The sequence below is a fragment of the Chlorocebus sabaeus genome, chromosome 21 (assembly GCF_047675955.1).
Source record: "Chlorocebus sabaeus isolate Y175 chromosome 21, mChlSab1.0.hap1, whole genome shotgun sequence".
NCBI classification, from domain to species: domain Eukaryota; kingdom Metazoa; phylum Chordata; class Mammalia; order Primates; family Cercopithecidae; genus Chlorocebus; species Chlorocebus sabaeus.
Genome location: NC_132924.1, coordinates 89,414,413 through 89,437,777, shown reverse-complemented (window position 1 = coordinate 89,437,777; position 23,365 = coordinate 89,414,413). Strand labels below are relative to the sequence as shown.

At 39.9% G+C, this 23,365-nt stretch overlaps 1 protein-coding gene across 3 annotated transcripts in view; it reads right to left on the bottom strand.

Moving 5' to 3' along the window:
• Positions 1-3,053: 3,053 nt before the first annotated feature.
• The window catches only part of CAV1 (caveolin 1), a 34,514-nt gene continuing 14,202 nt past the window's right edge, over positions 3,054-23,365 (bottom strand). For all 3 annotated transcript variants that reach the window (XM_007982676.3, XM_007982675.3, XM_007982677.3), the window contains exon 3: positions 3,054-3,744. In XM_007982676.3, coding sequence (XP_007980867.1) covers positions 3,403-3,744 — 342 coding nt within the window. In that variant the 3' untranslated portion in view covers positions 3,054-3,402. The remainder of the gene's footprint in view (positions 3,745-23,365) is intronic.

Genomic DNA, 23,365 nt, shown 5'->3' with positions numbered 1-23,365 from the left:
AACTCCTGGCCTCAATTGATCCTCCAGTCTCAGCCTCAGGCTTCCAAACTGCTAGGATTACAGGCTAAATATGTGATGTATGAAGCTATTTATTACCAATATGGAGTAAAATTGTCCAAAACCATATAGTTATTTTTGTAGATGGAACTGGATTGGAAGCTGTGATGATTGACTTTTTGTATCAACTTGACTGAGTCATGGGGTGTCCATATGTTTGGTCACATATTATGCTGAATGTTTCTTTGAGGGTGCTTTTGGATAAGATTAATATTTATAGACAGAGTAAGGCAGATTGCCCTCCCTAATCTGGGTGGGCCTCATCTAATCAGTTGAAGGCTTGCATAGAATAAGCTGACCCTGACCCTGACCACCAAGTAAGAGAGAATTCCTTCTGCTTGACTGCTTTCAAACTGGAACATTGAATTTTTTTCCCTGCCCTTGGATTTGGTCTAAAATAGCAGCTTTTCCTGGCTCCTGAGCCTGCTGATGTTGGACTGGAACTACATCATCAGCTCTCCTGGGTTCCCAGCTTGCTGACTCACCCTGCAGACTTGGGAACTTGTCAGCCTCCATAATCCTGTGAGCCAGTTCCTTATAATAAACTCTTGCTCTCTATCATCTCCATCTGTCTCTATCTATCTCTATCATCTCCATCTGTTTCTATCTCTATCCCTATCATCTCCATCTATCTCTTTCTCATCATCTCCACTTATCTCTACCTGTAGCTCCATCTCTAGATATACATCTATTTCTATCTCTGTCTGTATATATCCCTATATATCTCTATCTCATTCTCCATCTATCTCTATCTCTATTTCTATCTCTGTCTCTATCTGTCCCTATATATCTCTATCTCCATCTCTATATATGTATCTATCTCCATCTCTCTATCTCCATCTCCATGTCCATCTCTATCTATCTCTATCTTCATCTCTCTCTTTATCTCTATCCTATCTATTATCTATCTATCTATCTATCTATCTATCTATCTATCTATCTATTTATCATCTCCTTCTATCTTCTATTGGTTTTGTTTCTCTGGAGAACCCTAATATAGAAGTCCTGAATGTAAACTTAGCCAAGCAACAAACATAAATTGAGACTGCAAAATACCTCTTTAAAACCCAGTTAAGACATGGCAGAGTTCAAGGCATTGGCACCGAATGCAAATTGTGTCATTCACCAAGTGAGAGTATTAATATCCATCACACAAGCTTGCTGGGGGCTCAAATTAGATGACATATAAAACATTGGGCAAATTGCTAAAAAACTTTGTTATTAATTATAACTTTTATCTGAAGTAACTCATAAATGGTGATGACCTTAGCAGAAATATCCTGAGTGACTCTGCAATAATTTTAAAGTGGGAGGCTATTACCCCCCAAAAATACATACAAACACGTACACACACTATGCACATGTTCACTACCTACAAATACATAGACACACATAGACGCTGACATGTAAACACCTGTTTTGGGAAAAAATAGTAAAAGTTGACTGTTTAACTGTTAAACATTTTTATTGTGCAGGCTTGTAACCTTTATAGGACATGCATGATAAAAAATATTGTAAAATATATCAGTAAGCATATAAAATTTCAGCAATCTTTTGGACCAGTAATTGATTTGCATGAGGGACTAAGCATCTATGTAGAACAGACATGTCTTGGAATACACAGTTTACAGACTGAATCACAAAGCCATTTCCTAAGTGATTTTCTTCATATAAAGATAAAAATATCTTTATATTAAAAAAGTATGCAGTATAGCCCATTTTCAGTTATGTACACAGTTTAAAAGTAAAACTATATCCATGCCAGTGTCTGTTTTAAATGCAAAAAAGTCAAAGTAGGTAACAGGTTGGTAATTAAAGTGTCAGGAAAACTGGAAGAGGCAAAAATCAAGCAGAGTTCCAATAAGTGTATGAAAAAAAAAAAAAAAAAAAAGCATAACTGAAGGTTTAAGAAAAGTCCCCAAGGGCAGAATCACAATATGAGCAGGAGGAATAAAAAGCTTTTGGATATACCAGGCAGCTTTCTGTATGACTCAGGTTTACAGGTGAAATTCCTCAGTTTGAGTTCAGAAGAATTTGAACTTATTCCAGCAAAACTACTTCAATCTTTTTATTACTGCCTCCTCCCCCATCTTCTTTCTGGGCAAAGGGACGCTTGGATTAGGTCCAAAGCTCCTGGCAGCAGGAGGGGCCATGTGTCACAGCATAACAGACGGTTGCAAGTGCTTTACTGAGCAGGGGTCACGTTTGCAGCAACTCTGATAGGCTCACACAATGGCCTCCGTTTTAGGGCCCCTCCCTGGAGGCCCACTGATCAGCTGAAAAGGGAACACAATGTTGAACCACTAAACCACCCCGGTGATGGATTAGTTTGGATTCAGGAAAGCGTGATTATTCTTGAAAATAAACGAAGCTGAATAGACACGCTGACCTCATTCAGCTGATGAGAGGCAGGGAAAGCTGGCTTCCAGGCCTGCCAGCCCACAGAGGGCTCAGTCCTATTGGTCCACTTTAATTCATTTCATTGGGCTAGTGTTGACCATACTCGCTATGGATAAAGATGTTGCCTGATGAAGCCCAGACGTGAGCTTCACCAGACTCTGTAGCTCAGAGTCAGAAACACTCATGGAAAACTAGGTCATGGATATTCTAATTTTGGTCTTCAGGGAGGCTGCTGACCTAATGCGAGTTGCTGAGTTAGACCCTGTTTGAAAAGGAAAATGTGAAAAACAGGAAGGCACTTAGGTTTTGTTATCTATAGAACAAATATTCAGGCACAGAAAATATCATAGGTTAAAATTTCAAGAAGAGTAAGGCATTAGTTGGATCATGAGAAGGCAGAAGATTATGTTTTCTAACTTGTAAGGATCACTGGATCCTACTGGATTATGGAAGGAATGGCAGTAATCCACTAACTCTATAAACGATGGGAAAAGAGTTTGCTGAAAATCTGCCCACATACTTGTACACTCCATGGCATACCCTGGAATTCTTCCCTTAACATAAAATGACCAACATTTTAGAGTAGGCAGTTGAGGTTGTTGGTTCTTTTTTTTTTTTTTCTCCTCAGTTCTTCATATTTCTCTCAAATTACCTTTCAACAATATGTTCATATCTCAGCCAATAAAGCGATGGTTGATCCACATGCAAATAAAAAGGTAAGGAAAAAAATTTAAATGGGTTTTAAAAATTCAGACTGCCAAAAATAGATGAAATAGCTCAGAAGAGACATAATACTTATGAAAACTGAGAAAGTGATCTTTTTGTTCTCAACCAAGATAATTCATTCATAAATTGTTGCTGTATTAGCAAGTTGAAACTTGAAATTGGCACCAGGAAAATTAAAAGGAAAAAAAATCAGGTATACTTCTATCCTTGAAATGTCATTCATATTTCTTTCTGCAAGTTGATGCGGACATTGCTGAATATTTTCCCAACAGCTTCAAAGAGTGGGTCACAGACGGTGTGGACGTAGATGGAATAGACACGGCTGATGCACTGAATCTCAATCAGGAAGCTCTTAATGCATGGTACAACTGCCCAGATGTGCAGGAAAGAGAGAATGGCGAAGTAAATGCCCCAGATGAGCGCCATTGGGATGCCAAAGAGGGCAGACAGCAAGCGGTAAAACCAGTATTTCGTCACAGTGAAGGTGGTAAAGCTGGCCTTCCAAATGCCATCGAAACTGTGTGTCCCTTCTGGTTCTGCAATCACATCTTCAAAGTCAATCTAAAAGGAAGAAGTGAGAACATGAGCATGGAATAGAAGAAAAGAGAAAAAACCCACTATTCAGTATCCATAGACATATACTATATTAGCATTTATGAGTTCATTCTTTGTGAGATGCTTAAAGGCAACCAGCAGCATCAGTATCACTTGGAACTTGGAAACACAGATTTTTTCATTTTTATTTTTTTGAGACAGGGTCTTGCTCTGTCACCCAGGCTGGAGTGCAGTGGCATGATCATGGCTCACTGCAGCTTCGACTTCCCAGGCTCAAGCAATCTGCCTACCTCAGCCTCTTAAGTAGCTGGGACCACAGGTGCCTGCCACCACACTGGGCTAATCCTTTTTTTTTTTTTTTTTTCCAATTTTTGTTTTAAGAGATGGAGTCTCACTATATTGCCCAGGCTGGTCTTGAACTCCTGAGATCAAGGAATCCACCCACCTTGGCCTTCCGAGGAATTGGTATAATAGGATGAGCCACTAAGCTGACCTGAAGCACAGATATTTGGGTTCCCCTTGGACCTTATTATCTCTCAAGGGTGGAACCCAGGAGATTTTTTTAACATGTTCTCCAGGTGTGTCTCTACCACACAAAAGGTTGAGAACTGCAGCTCTAGAGAAAACCAAATGGATGTGATTAAATTTCTTGACTTAAAGTAAAACCCCCAAACATGGATAAGGATACGAGGCACTCAGTACAAGGTAATGAACATGACATAATTTAACAGCCTTTGAAGACAACTATACATGCAATGTTAAGGGGCAGATAGTTCACAATTGGTTAATAATTCTTCAAATGCCCAGTTAGCATAATTACTTCAGGAAATTAGATCATGGTGAGCTGGGAGGCATCAAGAAGGCTTCATGAGGGGGGAGATTTGAGCAGGGCTTGGGCAATTGGGTATGATTTGAAGAGGAAGAAGAAAGGGACCTTGGAAATGTGTCAAAGCCCCAGGAACAAGCAAGGGTGTCACAGCGAGTATCTCAGGCAGAGTAGACCTGTGTCACCAAGTCTGGAAAGACGGGTTGGGACCAGACTGAATATTATTTTACAGATAGTGGGGTCTATGGAAGATGTGGGAGCAGGGGAGTGTAGCCACAATCGATACACTAGTTTATCAAGATGAGTTTGACAACCGTATGCACGGTGGGAGAAGGAGGAAAGAGACTCAAGGCAGGGAGACTGTTGTCACTCAAGTTTGAAGGGCCAAGATTGGAAAGGTGGTCATAAAAAAAAGAAAAGAAAAGAAGTTTCCAGAGATGCTAAGGGAAGAATCCACAGGACTTGGTTAGCTCAAGGGTGGGGATGAAAGGAGCTGGAATGCAAATTTGGCCACTTTGCCAATAGCTCTCCCAAGTACACGTTCACCCAAACAATTAATTACAGGAAGTTTTATCCCTCTGTAAAGGTTTATATAAACTACACTGAAGCATAGGATTAAAAACAGAATTGCCAACAGAAAGGTAGGACAGAGCCAGTGCAACTGCTTGGCAGTGACAGCTATAGGAAGGGATTTAATGCAGTTTGAAATCCAAACAAGTGGATGACTGCCAGCAGCGACAGGCAGGCTCAGGATTAGGGAACGAGGACTGCCATGACTCCACGGAGCTGCTCAGTGCCAAAAAGCCACCTTTGATTCAACAAAATAAAATGTCTTCTGGAAAAAGTACATGATGCTTACCAATTTTTAAAGTTTACTTTGTAGAACATTCTGTTTCTTGACTTATTGTCCAATGTTCTAATAATGTAATGTGAAAAAAAGGTATGGCCACAATTATGTAAGTGAGCTTAAGTAGATTTATTGTCACTCATTTTTTCTTCACCCATTTGGATCTAGACACAGGGTAAACATTTACTTGTGTGCTTTAAAAGGTGGCAAATCAGGTCAATACTTTTATGAAGTTTCTGTGCAAATTATTTGTCTACTATGGGTTTGTGTTCTGACACTGCATTCTTCCCAAAACTATCAAAAATAAGGGGCTGTGGTTTCCCTGCATTTAACCGCAAGACACCTAAAGAATTTTATTTTTTAAAGATGTCTTTGTTTTGTAAGAGGATTTGAAGGCAGAATTAAAATAGTACAGCAGGTGTTCTTAATCTGGGGTCAAAAGATGGGCAATGGTCACTCATGACTGCCCTGAGATGGGTACACACATTTTGACTGTATAATGGGAAATGATCCATCACTTTTATTAAAAATAGTCTGTTACCAAAGAAGGTCAGGAAGCAATTTACTGGGAGCAGAGGATTCCTGCTTCTTTACAGAGCAGACCCGAAGCAGGTCTGCCTTGAGATCCTTTTCCTAGGAGGGGAAGAGTTGTGAACAGTTGTTGACTGGTTATTATGATCAGACACCGTTCTCATTTAACTGACAACAACTCTGTAATATAGTATTCTCACTTTATAGAAAAAATGTGAGGTTCAGAGATGCTAATGAGTTGTCCAGGTAAATGAGAGGTAGATTTGAGGTTTAAATCTGGCCTGAAAGTTATCAACTTTCTTCAATATTGCACCACTTTACAAAAATGTTTTTCAAATTTTCTCTGAGTATGCTATTTCATAATTAAAAGGCACATTAATAAAAATGAGTTAGCCAAATTTAACCCTCTGGTAACTGCAACAATTCTCACGGCATGTTCTTTGAGGACAGTGTTACGCCATATATACAATTGGTCTTTAGTGAAGATATTTATAAACATGAGTATGTAAGATTTCTTAATAATTCTATTTTTCTAAGCATAAATTCAAATTATTTTTCAATGAATACATTGGAGATTCTTAAACTTTCTTTTAAGTTGCTTACAAAATTTCTGATGCCTGTATTTTCAGTGAAACTGCATTTTCAAAACTGCTAGTGAGCATGATTTATCCTCAAATGTCCAAGTGAATTTAGAGCAGGTCTCCAGTGGTGGAAAGCAACATGACAAAAATAACATGTTATATAAATATATTCAGTTAGTTATTGCTGCTTAGTCTTGAATATTTAAGGCAGTTTAAAAGAAAACTAAAATTACAGCCAATTAGGTGCAGCTGAGAAAGAAAGCAATGCCAGTTAAAGGAACAATAGAGTCAGAAATAAAGCTTAGTTTCTTTTTACCTCCATTTACACAGCAGTAATTAGTTTTAGAGCAGTACATGAGATAATTTATATAAAGTACTTAGTATGGGTGCAGAGCATAGCAATATGATTAGTAAATGCCCAATAGATAGTAGCATTTAAAAAAATTTCTTGCTTTTGGTGACTAGGCCGGCCTTCCTTCCTTCCTTCCTTCCTTCCCTCCCTCTCTCTCTCTCACTTTCTCTTTCTTTCTTTCCTCTCTTTCTCTCTCTTTCTCCTTTCCTTCCCTCCCTCCTTCCTTTCTTTTCTTTTCTCTTTTCTTTTCTTTTCTTTTCTTTTCTTTTCTTTCTTTCTTTGTTTCTTTCTTTCCTTTCTTTCTTTCTTTCTCTCTCTCTCTTTCTCTCCTTCCTTCCTTCCTTCCTTCCTTCCTTCCTTCCTTCCTTCCTTCCTTCCTTCCTTCCTTCCTTCCTTCCTTTCTCTCTCTGTCTCTTTCTTTCTTTCTTTCTTTCTTTCTTTCTTTCTTTCTTTCTTTCTTTCTTTCTTTCTTTCTTTCTTTCTTTCTTTCTTTCTTCTTCTCTCTCTCTCTCTCTTTCTTTCTTTCTTTCTGTCTTTCTGTCTTTCTGTCTTTCAACAGGGTCTTCCTCTGTCACCCAGGCTAGAGTGAGTGGCACGATCACCGCCCACTGTAGCCTTGACCTCCTGGGCTCAAGTGATCCTCCCACCTCAGCCCCCAGAATAGCTGGGACTACAGCCATGCATCACTGGCTAATTTTTTTTTTTTTTTTTTGTAGAGATGAGAAGGTCTCACTGTGTTTCCTAGGCTGATCTTGAACACCTGAGCTCAAGCAATTCTCCTGTCTTGGCCTCCCAAAGTGTTGGGATTACAGAAGTGAGCCACTGCACCAGGCTGTGACTCGGTTTTTAAATAGACAATTGTAATAAGAGGAACTATCAGCTGCAAAGCACATAAGGACTGTGAATTTAAACCCCACCAGTGGCTCAAAAGAGCTAATTTCCACTTGTAGTAGTCTTCATCACAACCCACTGAAGTGCATGTCATTCTTCCCACTTTACGGATGAGAATACTGCTGGGGGATAAGAAATTATCCAAGGTCACAGAGATGATAAGTGACAAAGCTAGAACTTGTTATATTTCAAGTCTGTGCTCTTTTTGCCTTTGTATTCCTGAGACCACAAGCCTCCTTTACAATTGTCTTATTTACTTAATTTTCACCCAGATAGATATGCTTCCTAAAATATTCCCATTTTGATCATTAAAATAATTACTCTTTTTAATGTTTCCACTTTAAGTTAGGACATCTAGTACCTAGGATGTTTTGCATCCTAGGTACTGGTACTAGTACATTATTGGCACTGATTGTATTTTTATGGCTCTGAACAGTATGTTCTCACAATCCTGGGCACCCAGCCAGGGACTCTCATGCTAATTGACAGATATGGAAACCGAGGCCCAGAACAATTAAAATGAGACAGACATTCTCAAGATCCCAAGTGAATCAATGGAAAAGCTGCTATTAGAACTCTAATTTCCTGATTCCCAGGTCTATGTCCAGCCTTGTGCTTCACACTTTTTCCCTAGGAAGTTACATCACCCTCCCCACGTACCTTCTCTGTCTACTCCATTTATATCTCTAGGTCTCCTCTGAATCTCTCATTGCTTTCTAAGGCATTGACTTGAAAGTATCTTTGTGTGAGTTTATGAGAAATGTCCATTCTACAGTGTGAACACAGACATTTTTGTACATCTATTCATGGTAAAAAAAAAAACAGAAAGGAATATTTTTTACAAATCCAAGTATATTTTGTCATGTATTCAGAATGTACTGAATCCAACAAAGTTCAGCTAAATAATTGGTCGTTGTATTTAAGGGAGTTCAGAGTTCCACATCAATCAAAGCACACCTGCTTCAGCAGATTCACAGATATTTAAAGCTAAAGGGATTCTTAAAGCAATAGAGTCACATTTGAGATAGAGAAATTGAAGACCAAAGTTGTCAGATGACTGGACCAAGTATACCTTCCCATTTAAAGGCAGCACTGGATTGCAGTTTAGGCTTAGGAACCCTCCTGGGCTCTTCCACTGCTGCTTGCTATCATCACACAGACTTGATCAGTCTAGGTGGTACATTCTGGATACCTGCGCCTGAAATTCAACATCCTCAGGCTATCATGAGGTCCCACAGGTTTACTGTTGAGTGGATGATGGTGTCTCTTTCTCACAATCCCTAATGGGTTCGTTGTTCACATTTAGCATCAGTTTGATTTATCTCTCATTGAAACAATCACTCCCGAGTCCCATTTCCTAGGGTACTAACTCCACTTGCTCTTCTACAAGGGCTGGTCTTGCTTGGAGCAGCACTTTATGTGCTCACTTAGAGTTTGAGCGGAACAAGAATTAAGAATTGGCTTAAAACCTCAATGCTCAAGAGGTGTAGGTGCCATTAGTTTCTCAGAGTGGGATGCCTCAGATGAGGCTGAGCTACTCCTCCAACAGCCAACTTTCTGTTCTGTAATTTATGGAACAAGTCTGGCCTTCCGGAGAGAATTATTATGCAGACCTAAAGATGAAAGACATAAATGCACTTCAGTGATATTTTTGTGTCTCAACAGACACTTTATAAGGAGTTAACAGTTTATATTTCTAGATTTTTATAAATGACATGAAATACCTTTGTGCAGCATTGGCTTATGATACTACAATTTCAGAAACATGAATTAACACAAATCAAGCAGCAGACGTCAAGAAAAGCAATCTGTCTTGTTGTGTTTTGATAATACTTGGCTGATGCAGTAAATCTCAGATTTTATTCTGTTCAATGTATCTGAAGGCAATATTTGAAAAACAGTTTACACGTGCACAGGATTTTTAAAATATAGAATCTTTTCTGGGTTTCAAAATCTGGACATTTTATTTTGAATAAGGAATTTTCAAGAAGGAAACCTAAGTACATTTGAGATTTCATAAGTAATGATCTTACACATTATGTTTCTATTGGAAAATACCTTTTTAGACTGCTATTGGAAATTGTGATTGTACTGGATATATAGAACACATAAAAAACAACACATAAGATGTTTACAGAAGACTTGTTTGTTGCCTGCCCAAAATTTACATTCCCACTTCTCTGCCAACAGGATCCTGATGGATTCGGGTAATGGTAATAATCTTTTGATTTCAGAGATGAGTCACAGTTGGTTTAGACTTGCCATGATAATGTTAGTCTTCTTGGTGAGTGATTGGTTTAAGGCAGGCATGTGACTCAGTTCTGGCCAATGAGATCTAAGTGAAATCTGCTAGAGGGGACTTCCAGGAAAGCTTTGTCTTCTTTATGAAAAGAGACAGAGGCATATGGCATGACTCTTTGCCCTTTTCATCCTGCTTAGAATATGAGGTGTTGCCTATGTTGTGATTGTGAGGTGACATGCATGATTAGAAGGCCAAGAAAACAGAAAAGATGCTGCTTTTGCCATTATCAAGCTACTGAAGCAAGGCCAGCAGCTGCCCACCCCTAGACTTTTGCTTATGTGACATAGATATACCTTTATTTTTAAGCCACAGCTGTTTAGGTTTTTAGTTACCTGTAGCAGAAAGCATTCTCAAAACACTCTTTCCTGTTGGCTTGCATGTTAGTCATACATTTCCTCTTTTAGAAACATGAGCTTAATTTCTGACCTCAACATATCTTTTCAACACTACTGGACTCTATTACCACAATACACTGCCTGCCTAAACTGTATCAGAAAATGTTTGCTTTACATTGATAGAAGTTTTAGCAAAGCACAAATGGGATGGTACATCAACTAAGACTGTGACAGATTAATATATTCTTTTCATTTAGAAAAATCACACTTAGATGCAATAGACAGCATCTAAGATGGATATCAATGACCCTCTCTGCTGGTGTTCATTCCCTTGCATAATGCCATCCCTGTAAGTGTGGGCTGGACTTAGTGATTTGCTTCTAAATAATAAAACATGGCAAAAGTGATGGGGTATCACTTCTGAGATGAGGTTACAAAAGACTGGGACATTCACCTTGCTTGCCTTTCTTGTTCTCTCACTTGCTTGCTCTACTGGAAAGCAGCTGCCACATTGTGAGTTGCCCTGTGGAGAGGCCCATGTGGAAAGGAACTGAGAGAGGGATCTGGCTAACAACCACTGGGACACGGAGGCTCTCAGTCTGACAGCCTAAGAAGAACCGAATCCCACCATTGGCCACGTGAGTGTGCTTAGACATGGATCTTTCCCCAGCTCAGCCTTGAGAGGACCCCAAGCCTGAGACCTGGATTGCAGCCCCTGAAAGACCCTGAGCAGAACCATTAAATTAAATCACTTTGATTCCTAACACACAGAAACTGTGGAGGATCAATGTTTGTTGTTCTAAGCGCCTCAGTTTTGAGGGTGATTTGTTATGTAGCTAGACAATTAATATAATTCCAAAACAAACCACTTTTGATGATGATTTCTTATTTTCTACTTTCTTGCCCTTTTCTATTAGACAATTCAGTTTTCATGTTTACAGAAAAATGTATGCAGTGAATGTCTATCAGATGCCCTGGAATTTGGTCCTGGGACAAAGTCCAGAAATAGATGAGAAGGAAATATAGCATTTACAACTTTCTACAATTCATACCAAACAGAATATTAGAAAAAATTTAGGCTATAGATAGTGTTTGGGTCGGAGTATCAGCCCATATACCTGAAGTGGCTTGGATTTATACCCAGGCATGCACCAAAGACCAAGGGTCAGCTCCATCTGGAGCCCTGATCACCAGATTTCAACTCTGGAATGTAATGCTCCATTCAGCACTAACACAGGGTTCTCATTTCTCAGGGGTTCTCAGCAAAAGGAAGGTGCTTGTTAAAATCCAGATTCTCCAGCCCCATTTCAGAATCGGATCAGACTCTCGGAGGTGGAGCCTGGGGATCTGTATTTTTACCAGGATTGCCCTTTGTCTTGTGCAAAAGACTGGATGGTGCCATGTTCCCTTGGATTTAATTACAGCTCCTTTTTGCATATGCCATTCTTTCTCCTCCACTCCTGACAGCCCTAGTTTGTCCCCTGCTCCTTTCTGGGAGCTCCTTATGGGCTGGATGGCATCTGGACACCAGTGGATAAATGAGTGGAGCTACTTTTTGGGAGGCTTTTGCTAATTTAAACCCATAAATATGTATTACTGGGTAAAGATAAATGACCATTATTTACTATGAAAACACACAAGTAGACAATAGAAATATTGATTTATTGTCATTATTCTAAACCCTACATAAATGCTTTTTTAAAAAATTAAATACATACTTGTAAAATCCTACTGTATATGTGAAACCCAGTAATACAGAGAGAGGGTTTAGACCAATTTCGAACTCCCTTGTTTGTTCCCACACATATTTTTAACACGTTGAGCTTCCTTTGAAGTCGGTGGAATAAATGTTGTGTGTGAGTGTGTGGGTGCAGAGGAGGTTGAGAAACAGTACAATTAAATGTTACCAGAACAAGGAACTTTGCTCTAATACCCATGTGTTTCCTCAGAGGCAATCTTTACTGGGCCAAACTGGCACCTCTGGGGAAAAGGCTGCAGTGCTCTTGCAGCCCCTACTGAAAACAGGAGGCCTGGATTGTACTGTAGATGCCTGTGTTGACGGGGGTTCCCAGGGATATCCACCTAGACCCCTAGGAAAAATGTAAACCTCTGGAAGGAGTATTGACTCTTATTCTTGGGCTTGAACATTGGTTCCCTCGGAGTGACAGATACTAAGTAACCTCCCCCGGTGGAAGCAGGGGTTTCCAGGGTTTCAGGATGGAAGAGGCCAAAAAGGTGGGTATTTATCTACCTTTGTGAGCAGCTGAAGAGGGTTAAGGTGTGGGGTGATGGGTGTAGAGGGGACCCACAGTCACTGACCTGAGCATCCAGCTTGGAACCTAGAGCCTCTCTCTTTGAAATGACCTCCCTCTTGTTGCTTCCCAGTCATTACAGCGGCCTCAGAATAATATTTTACATTGATAGTGTCCTATTTCACTCATCTGCTTCTCTTCACAGGTTTGTGAAGATCTAGATCACTTTTATATTAAGAATTATCTTTTACGTCTTTTGTAAAGTCCTTTATTTCCCCACTGAAGGAAGGTCACTTGACTAAGTGACTGCATCAAGACCAGGACTTAGGGCAAGCTCTGTGTCTACTACAAACATCTGGTATCCTCTATAATACCTAGTGGTACTATGCACATGTTAATTAGCATATAAATATTTCTTCATAGGCAAATTTTATTTTTTTATACTTTAAGTTCTAGGGTACATGTGCACAACGTGCAGGTTTGTTACATACGTATACATGTGCCATATTGGTGTGCTGCACCCATTAACTCGTCATTCACATTAGGTATATCTCCTAATGCTACCCCTCCCCCATCCCCCCACCCCACAACAGGGGTGATGTTCCCCTTTCTGTGTTCAAGTGTTCTCATTGTTCAATTCCCACCAAGTAGGCATAGTTTAAAGGAACTATAAATGCCGATTGAAAGGATGTAGCCATATATAACATTTTACCAACCATAATATTATCTCTTATTAATTCTTTGCCTGGTATTACAAGCACATTTTGACATATATATATATATATATATATATATATATATATATATATATATATTAGCATCCTCTTTTATCCCACTATTTTATTTTAAATGATTTAAAATTCATTTAAAATAAAATAAATAAAAATAATAAATAAAAATCATTTTATTTTAAATGATTTTCTTATTCACCATAGCTCTAAAATACCACAACCATTCTCAAAATGAAATGGAGGTTGATTATCACTTAGGTCACTTGGACATCATGGAAAACCCACTGACAAGGGGATAATTCAAGCTCAGAAGTCTTCACCTTTAAAGAAAAACAATTTAGAAAACATAGGTTGAAGCATGTTTTGTGCTTGTTTGGGTTTTCTCCCATGACCTGAATCACTGCAGTTATGTAGACTTGGCCCCAAAGTGGTGGACATGCACTGGAATATGATGAGGAGGGGGCTTCAGGGAGGAGGCAGGAGAAGCAGCCCAGGCCCAGACCTGCTGGGGAAGGGACAGGGGAGAAAAGTGACTTTGTCCTTTGGTGCCTCTTATGTCCACTCTTCCTCATGTTTTCCCATGTGTGTGTGCGTGTCCGTGTATGTGCACGTCTGTGTATGTGCGTGTCTGTGTATATGTGTTTGTACAGGAAAAGAAGCATATACATAACACGTACTTTAGAATGACTTCAGGTGACTGTGTTTTCTTTTCTGGCGTGGGTGGGAAGGATGCATAGAACAAGGGACAGCATTATCTCCAGTGTCCTTTATGTGTCGTTAATGGACTGCAGGCATTGGTGTGGCAGATATATTCCAAGGCAAGAGCCTTTTACGGACCTTGGAATAGCAATAACTCATGTTACACAGTGCTATATGCCTCAGTGGATTCACATCATGCCCTGTGTGTGAGGACCTACAAGACAGGTATTATTTCCCCCATTTTACAGATTAGGAGACTGAGCCTCAGGGAGGTTGTAATCGGTGATTGAACTAAACTAGGATTTTGCTCTCTCAGTTCCTCATTCGCTTTCCCTCTATCACACCATTCTCCTTAACCCCACCCCAAACTCCTTGTTCTGTTTATGTAAGCCTCTCATTCAAACAGAAGCACATGGGGATTTCTGAACCCATGGACTCTGGTTGCTTTTTATTGTCTACATCCATACTTGCCGTCCAAACTGTAAAACATGCTTCTCCTCCCTCTGCAAGTGACCATTTCCACCAAGGAAAGGGTGTGTGATCCAAGCAAGAGGATGTAGCTGGCTGGCTTCCTTCTGCTCTCAAGCCTCCACATTCAGCATCACTCTTACTCCTCAGCAACCTAACTCTCTTCTGGCCGGGGCCCCTGGGCATTTGACTGACCACTGGGTACCAGGATCCTCACTGTGTTGTCATGTCTTTATGGCTTTTCCTGTTTACTATAACACTGTACGTTCCCCTTATTCCATTCCTTGAGTGTCAACGGTTCCCATACATTAGCATACTTAAGAAATTTCTGGGGATGCTTGTTAAAATGCAGATTCTTGGGCCTTGAGATTATGAATCAGTGCTCCGAGGGCAGGGTCCAGGCATTTATACCTCAACCCCTCATTTTGATGCAGCTGGTCTGGGGGGGGACAATTTGAGAAACAAACATGCCTTAGGCTTCGTTCTCTGCTAGGGGAGCAGATCTGAAAAATGTGACACTCAGATGTGAGTGAGTGTGATACTCCATTACTGTGTTGCTACTGAAGAGCAGGTATGAAAGGCAATATGATGTCCTGGTTAATAGCATGGAGGCTGGGCTCGAATCTCTGCTCCTCAGGGTTATCTCATCTAAACTACTAAACCTCTTTGTGCCTAAGTTTCTTATCTGTAAGATGTGGTATGATAGTACCTACATCTTAGGGTTGTTGTCTGGGCATGAGTTAATTTATGCAAAACATTAAGGGCAGTGCCTGCTACATCAGGAGCTCTGGCCCAGGTGCCACAACCAGAAGTGGAGAGGTGTCAGGGACATCAGTAACAGTATTGGGAAGATGGAAAAGATATTTTGGAAAAGGAGAACCTTTTGGCATTCCTGAAATCGTTCCATGTCAGTGACTGCTTATTTTCTATTCTGCCATTAAGCAAGCAAGAAGGATGAGTTCATCTCTAGTGAGTCAATGAGGCTTCTGGAGTTTATTACCATGAGGCACACAGTGACCCAATGTACCCCAGGGAGATGATGCCCCAGCTGATGAGTGCACAGATGTGTCAGAGAAAGTTGCCCCGACATTCCACATAAGCCACTCTCTTTGCTTTGGATTAATTCCTTTTCATCTTATTTCTCCTTTCCTTTTGTTTGAAGGCAACCATCGGGTTTCTCCATCTTTCGCTCTTCTTAGGAGGGAGTATGAGTTTTCCTGGGGTTTGTATTACACTTTGAAAATTTAAGCTAAATCTTCCTACACTGATAACAAAGATACCCGTTTCTAGTTTACATCCTGTTATGCATTGAATTATGTCCCTTTTGACAAGTTCTGTTGAAGTACTAATCCCCAGACACTCAGGATGTGACTTTATTTGGATATAGGGTCATTGCAGATGTAGTTAGTGAAGATGAGGTTGTACTGGAGTAGGGTGGACCCCTCATCAAATATGACTGGCGTCCTTATACGAAGATGGCCATATGAAAACACACAGGCAGAAGGCCATTAACGATGGAGGCAGAGTGGAGTTACGTAGCTGCAATCCACAGAATGCCAAAGATTGCCAGCAAACCACCGGAAACTAGGAGAGACAAGGAAGGCCTTCCCTAGAGTCTTCAGGAAAAGCATGGCCTTGCTGACACCTTGATTTTGGACCCCTAGCTTCCAGAATCATGAAATTTGTCCCCAAGAAATTTCTATAGCTTTAGGCCATCCAGTTTGTGATGCTTTGTTAGGGAAGCCCTAGAAAATGCACACACATTCCCTTGGAAGTCACCAAAATGATCCTCAGGGATAGGATTTGGGATTTCTGGCATATTGTTTTTTATGGGGTTCCCACGTGGGAACCTAAAACTGCACTGCAGACCAGCTGTCTGTGAGCAGTCTGAGGGAACCCGGAGCCATCTCTCTCGTCCACATGGCCTCACGTGTTCATTATCACAAAAAACATCTAGTGGCAGCTGGCTCAGTACAAAGCAGGCTCTACATATCTTGATTCTTTTTTGTCCTCTGGTGTCAATTTGGTAGCACTTGTTGATGTTGAGTGTTACCAAACAAGTGACATTGAACAGCGAACAGTATAAAAATAGGCTACAGAAGGGCCAGCGATAGCATGGATACTGAGTGATTAGTTAGTGAACTTGAAGAGAGGAGGGACAACTCAGTGTTTGCCATCTTTGAGGAGAAAGAACCATAACCCCTCCAAGTGTTGAAAGTTCTGTCCCAGATAGAAAAATCCTACCTTGTTTAATGTATGAAAATCTTATTTTATCCAAACATGCAATTTTAGGGATTCATCCAGAAGCCTGGCTTCCTTGCTAAATTCTGTGTTTACACTTGGGAGTTTGTTATTCTTCAACCTTCTGGGCGTGTCATGGGACAAATCTGAATGATTACTACATTAAAGAAAATAAAAGCTCTTTCTTTTCTATCAAAGACACAAGAAACGGAAATGTCTTCATCATTTTCAGGCTATCCATTGGTCTGCGTGCACATTTGTTTGAACTAGAGCTTTTTAAACACCATTAGAATCTTTTCAGTTTCTACAATATACTTCCTCATGGCAGAGGTTGTTTCCTACTATTCGGTTAAGTCAAACTAGGGTTACTAATAGCTTTCATCTTACCTCATTGCTGGAATATTTTTTCCTCCAGTGCTTCTAGTCCGTTTACTAAACACACAGAAAATGAATGAAATAAATCTCTGCAGGTTTGAACATTGCTTGGCAAGTGAGGAAAAAGATACACACTAGGGTTCTTGCAAAGTCTAGGCAAGGATAATCACAGCTCATTATACAGAATTGTTCGATACACTGTATAATGTGGCTATCAAGATGCAGTCCCCAACCTCTACAACAGGGTTTTTCTACCTGGACACTATTAACATTTTGGGTTCAATGATTCTTCGATACTGGAGTGTGGGTGGGGGTACTGTCCTGTGCACTGTAGGATGATTATAAGCATCCCTGTTTCTCTACCCAAGTAGAGCCAGAAGCATCCCCCAAATTCTGACAACGAAAACTATCTCCAGACAATGCCAAATATCCCCGGGGAGGGAAGAAAAACTTTCCCTTGATTGAGATATACTGCTCTAGAAAATCAGAATATAATGTAATAAGATACAACTTGAAGTTGAGAAATATTTCTAGCCTAGAATGCTTGTTTATTTATTGCAGGCACTTTTGGCTTGCTGTACTGTGACTCTGTGAGTTCATTCATTCATTTACCCAATATTTATGAAGCATCTACGTTTTGAGGATAGAGTAAGTGAAATGAGGAAACAGGACCAGGACAAGGTCAATGAGCTGGCCATGGGTAACTGAAAAGGGTACAGTGCCTATAAAATAGAGACAGCCTCTGGCTTCTCAGGCTCACTCAGGAATCATTACCAAGGAGGGGTGATTTCCTTCTGTGGTGCACTGTCTTACTTTTAACGTAATAGAGGAAGTCATTTTCGTACTTGCCTCTCTAAATCACTAACCCCTAGAATTCAGACTGGAATCTTGAGTATATCTCCCAGAACAATTCCCCAAACCCTTTTCTACATCAAGGACTCCCCATTTGCTGTTGATTTTGCCTGGAGCAGTCCTTCAGCACTCTGCACTTGGCTCACTTTGAGTTCTTCATAATGTTTTAACCTAAATGTTTTCTTCTTCAATGACTTCTTTCTAGCCCCCTCCTACTTTTCTCACCTGGACCTTTTATTTTATTTTATTTTTCATCTAGCCTATCACATCCTTATTTAATGGAGTGTGTGTGTATGTGTGTGTGTGGTTATTATTTCTGATACTAGACTCTAAGCTCCCCGGAATGTAGTAGGTACTAAATTGATATTTGTTGAATAAATGAATGAATTAGTGAATACTGCTATTTAGTAAGTTATATTTTTCTCTTTCTCCTGTTTGCAAGAAGACGAACCTGATAAAATCTCCCAGGGAAAGGAGAATTCTGAATGTGTTATTATCTGGCGTAAGAATTAATAATTGCTTTCACTGATTGAATTTATTTATTCTAATCCAGGCATAATTTTGGTAAAAAGGTGAACAAAATGGAAGACAAATTAATTCAGTTTTTGCTTATCATGAAATTTGAGTTAAAACCTACAAGTTATGGCATAGCTGTACCCATGGAGATGATGATTTCCTTAAGAAGGTTTAGGTGGTCTGGAATTCAAACGCCTTCATGTCTACCTTCAGAATCATATGGCTGGGGTGTTAAGTGATGGAATTAAAATCATGCAAGGGCCTAAATGCTAACGTTTATATGGGTCAGAGAGAAACAAACTCTTTACAGCTGGGTAATGGGAAAATTTGACTGTAAGTAATAGAGTTTCTGCCCTGTAGCTCTTAGTCATCTGATCCGATTGCTCACAGATGGGCTGTTAAAAACAACAACAACAACAAAAACTGTAGAAATGGGGCCATGTGAACTAGGTGAATCTGACAACTGTCAGCACTCAGAAAGTCTGAGCACTTTTTATTTAGCTAGATCTTCTTAAGACCACTGCTCTAACTAAAGTTGCAAGTAATTATGCACTTCTCTGTCATGTGAACTAAGATGAATTGGCTGGTTGCAAAAACAAACAAACAAACAAACAAACAAACCCAAAAAACCTAAAAAACAAAAACCTGAAAGTTTGTAGCCAACTTTGGAACTGATTTTCTGATCCATCTTAGAACACATACAGCCAATTTGGCAGCAAAGATGATAGAGGGAAGACCACAGAGCTCTGAGCCCAGATCAGAACGGGAAATGAACTCCAGCTCTTGATCTTCTTCAGTACCAAATATTTATTTGTGGTTCATTTGCATTCAGCATGCCATCGGTTGATAGCTCAGTATTTCAAAGATGATTTAATTAATACCACAGTCTGAATATCAACAGTGAGGATGCCGACTGGTAAAATCTAGGAAGAGGGTAATAAAAATACTACTGATGAGAGGTCTTCCATTGTCTTTTTGTGTGGGCTTTCTGCACTCTTACAGGCTTTGACTCTTGTATGAATACTGGGCAACTAGAATCGCAGAATTTTATAAATAAAGGCAACTCAGACACTGTCTGCTTCTACCTCTTGATCTGATAGATGAAGAAACTGTTGTCCAGAGTGTAAGTGCCTTTTCCAAGGCCCAATATAACCCTGGAGGTCCATGTTTAAGAAAGGACTGGAATTCAGTCCTTTACTCTGAGGCTCAGTTTCCTTGTCTGCTCTGAGGAGTGACCAGTATCTTCTCAGTAACTTAAGGTCTCTTTTCTGTGCCAGGAGCTGGAGAAAGAATGATGTCTGCCTGTCCCTGGGCCCTGGGAAGATCTCTGAGGTCACTGGCACTTTGGGAATTTTGCTGCATGATTTGGAAAAAAACTAGTGCATGTTGTCAGCTTCATTCCTAGTATGTCTAAGCCATGAACTCAGGTGGGAAAAGGGGGAAGGGGATGATACTCTGGTGTTCTAACTGGCTAAGCTTCCTCTTAGGAAGAATTAAAAATAAACAGGCAAAGGAAAGGAAGGAACCACAGAGCTGGATTACATAAGTGAATGAAATTTGTGCTATATACAAAGCATATCTCATGCAGTTGCTAAAGCAGTGTGCAAGAAAGAATTTTTTGTAATAGAAATTTGAGTGACAAATATTATATTCCAATAAAAATGCCAAGGACCTCCCCAAATGAGGACCTAGTGAAATGATAACTACCCCACTGTGGCTCTGAAGGTCCTGAAAGTCTTGTCATGATAGAGTGTTTTATTATTAAAACATTCTGAGAGTCTAAACCAGACCCAATTCTCACTATACATTAGCAGCACCTGAGAACCTTAAGAAAAGAATACAGAATTCTGGGCCCCACCATAGACCAATTAAATCAGAATTTCTAGAACTAGGGTGTTTAAAAGAGTGTTTTTAAATGTTCTGCAGATGATTTGCAGCCAGGGTGAAGAACCACTGGCCTAAATTCACAGAACAGCCAGCTTTTGCAGAGGCCACACTCTTTCATGAGTTTCTATCACAATAGGGGTTTATACAAGCTGCAAAACTGTGTGAATATGCAATGTGTAGGAGGGAGTGGATGGGCAGGCTTGCCATACAGATAATGCTTCATGCTGACCTTTTGGTATATACAATGCATGCATTTTGCAGTGTTCTATTTTTCAATGTTTACCACTTGCATTTTCAGCCACTGATTGAAACAATGCCACATCAATTCCTCTTTGCCCCTAAACAAACGAGGTATCCTGCTGGTATAGGGGGAAGTGTTCATGTGTATGTCTATGTTTAACTATGAGGTGTGTGAAGGCTGTTTTGCACCACACTATAATGGTAGAGGCAGAAGGATTTGAGAAGTTATATAGACAAAGAATTTAACACATGACCATTACAAAATAACCTCTGGTGACACATTCCTGGGATTAGCCACTCTTATTACTTGGAAGTTCTCTCATGTTACCTAACACTTTTTTTTCTTTTCTTTTTTTTTTTTTTTTGGAGACAGCGTCTCACTCTGTCACCCAGGCTGGCATGTAGTGGCACAATCATGGCTCATTGCAGCCTCGACTTCCTGGGCTCAAGCAATCTTCCCACCTCTCAACCCCCCAAGTAGCTGGGACTACCAGGTGCATGCCATCATGCCCGGCTAATCTTTGTATTTTTTGTAGAGATGAGGTTTCATCGTGTTGTCCAGGCTGGTCTCAAGCTTCTGGGCTCAAGCCATCTATCTGCCTTGGCCTCCCAAAGTGCTGGGATTACAGGAGTGAGCCTCCATGCTTAGCCTACCTAACACTTTTCTAAATAAAAAGCTAAGTGTGCTAGCCTTCCCTCTTATTTCTTATCTTGAATGGTGATTGCGTCTGAGCAGTGCTTTTCTTGTAAGTCTCATACTAACCTGACAATAACCAAAGATAATTGTCATTCCATGTTTCCTTCTAACCCTTCCAATAAATCACCTACACGAAACAGTCCCTCCCGAGCCTTACCTGGGGTTTCTTCTTGCCTCCTTATTCCTTTTGCTCTTTCCTAGGGCTTCTCCAGAATCTCTACCTCCCTCTTAAGATCAAAGCAGGAACCTATTCTGAATGAGTCTGACCAATAGCAGATGACGTAGAGAATCTTGTATGTGACATGACTTTAAATATTTCACTGTGCTTCTTTTAAATTATTATTATAATTATTTATATGCTTATTTTTCAGACCTAATTTGACTCAAGGAGCTATGGCATGTGGATTCACCTATGGGTGTGTTTATAATAGTGACTCAACCTGGAGACCTTGGCCTCTTGGGGCTGTGGAATTATTACAAGGGGAGTTTCCATATCCATTATACTCGCCAGGCACCTTGGTTTTCCACATCACAGGCTCCCACAAAAATGACAACTCTATTCTGGTATCTTCTTATTTTTATATGCTTACCTATTTGTTGCCTACTTAATATATCTGTTTTATTTCAAGTCTTTTTAACATCATCTTACTTTGTATTGAACTTTATCTTATTTTTATGGGCTATTGTAATTTGTCTAAGTCATTTTGCTATTACTTTTATCATAAATGTTAACAAGGTCATTTTAATTGGTGTCATTTTTAAGTTGAGAGTCCTCTTAGCTTGTTCACGCAAGTTTCTGATAAAATATTAAGTGTGCTATGACTGTGGTTCTGGCTGTATGTTAGATACCAAGTTACATCCCAAATCCACAATGCATTTCATCACTCTTTTTTGATAGCTACTTCCTAGTTATATCTATTCTCAACTGAATAACGATCCTGGTATTTTATACTTAGCCAGTTGATAGGAAGGCTATTTGGGGTCAAATTGAAGAGTCTTACATTATTACAGTAAAATCATCTTTTATTATAGGAAACAAAAGAAGGAAACATATCTGGGAAAAGAGCTGATGTTCATTTCACTTGGCACAGACACCAATAATGGAATTAATGATGTCTGACTCTTTCAGAGTCATTAATGTGTTGTTATTATTGTTGTTTTGTTTTTTCTTTTTCCTGAAAAGAGATCTGAGATCTATGAGAAACCACTTCTGAGGCAAAGAGAAATTTCTGTGCTATTGGAATAGTGGGCGAACAGTTATCACCTCCCAGCACACAAAATCTCAGAGCTCTGTGTACTTGAATGTAGAAGTAGTAAAGCCAAAGAGAAGGAAGCAGAGGCTTGGGTTTCTCAAACCTGTGGCTTCATCCAGGGATGGGAGGTTTTGGATTTTTCTTTCGGGCCATTCCCTGATCTAGTCATTCCTCTCAATCTTTCCATAGTGTGGGGATAGATGGGGGATTCAACAGGCAATCCTTTCACCCCTCCCTTGCCAGGGGAGTTCTCCTGTGGCCAGAGACCCAGGCCCCCAGCCTACACACTCTTAAGGACAATGCCAAACAGCAGCTGATGGTATATTTTGGCATTCTGGGAATTTCCCTGTCCTGTCTGCCAGACACCTAGGAGATTAGTTTTATCCTCCATGACCCCAGGAGATGGAGATCATCTGGATGCCACAGCTTGCTTACTGGAAGGTTTAGGAGAGATGTATTTGTGTCCTCCTAAACCTGGAGATTTAAAAAAAGTCTAAATAACAAATATTTTAAATATACACACATATTAGAATTCATTTTCTCTTTACCTAAGTAAACAGACTAAATGTTTTTGAATTTATTTATTAAGTTCTTGAGTTTTTTTTTTTCCAACAAGGTTTTCAAATACAGCCAATAGGGACAAAAGTGGCAAAGGAAGACACTCAATTATGTAATCCCACTGTGTCTTTTCATTCAAAGTACACATTAACTTACTTTAAAAAGAATTTCAGAGTGTCAACTGAATTCGGCA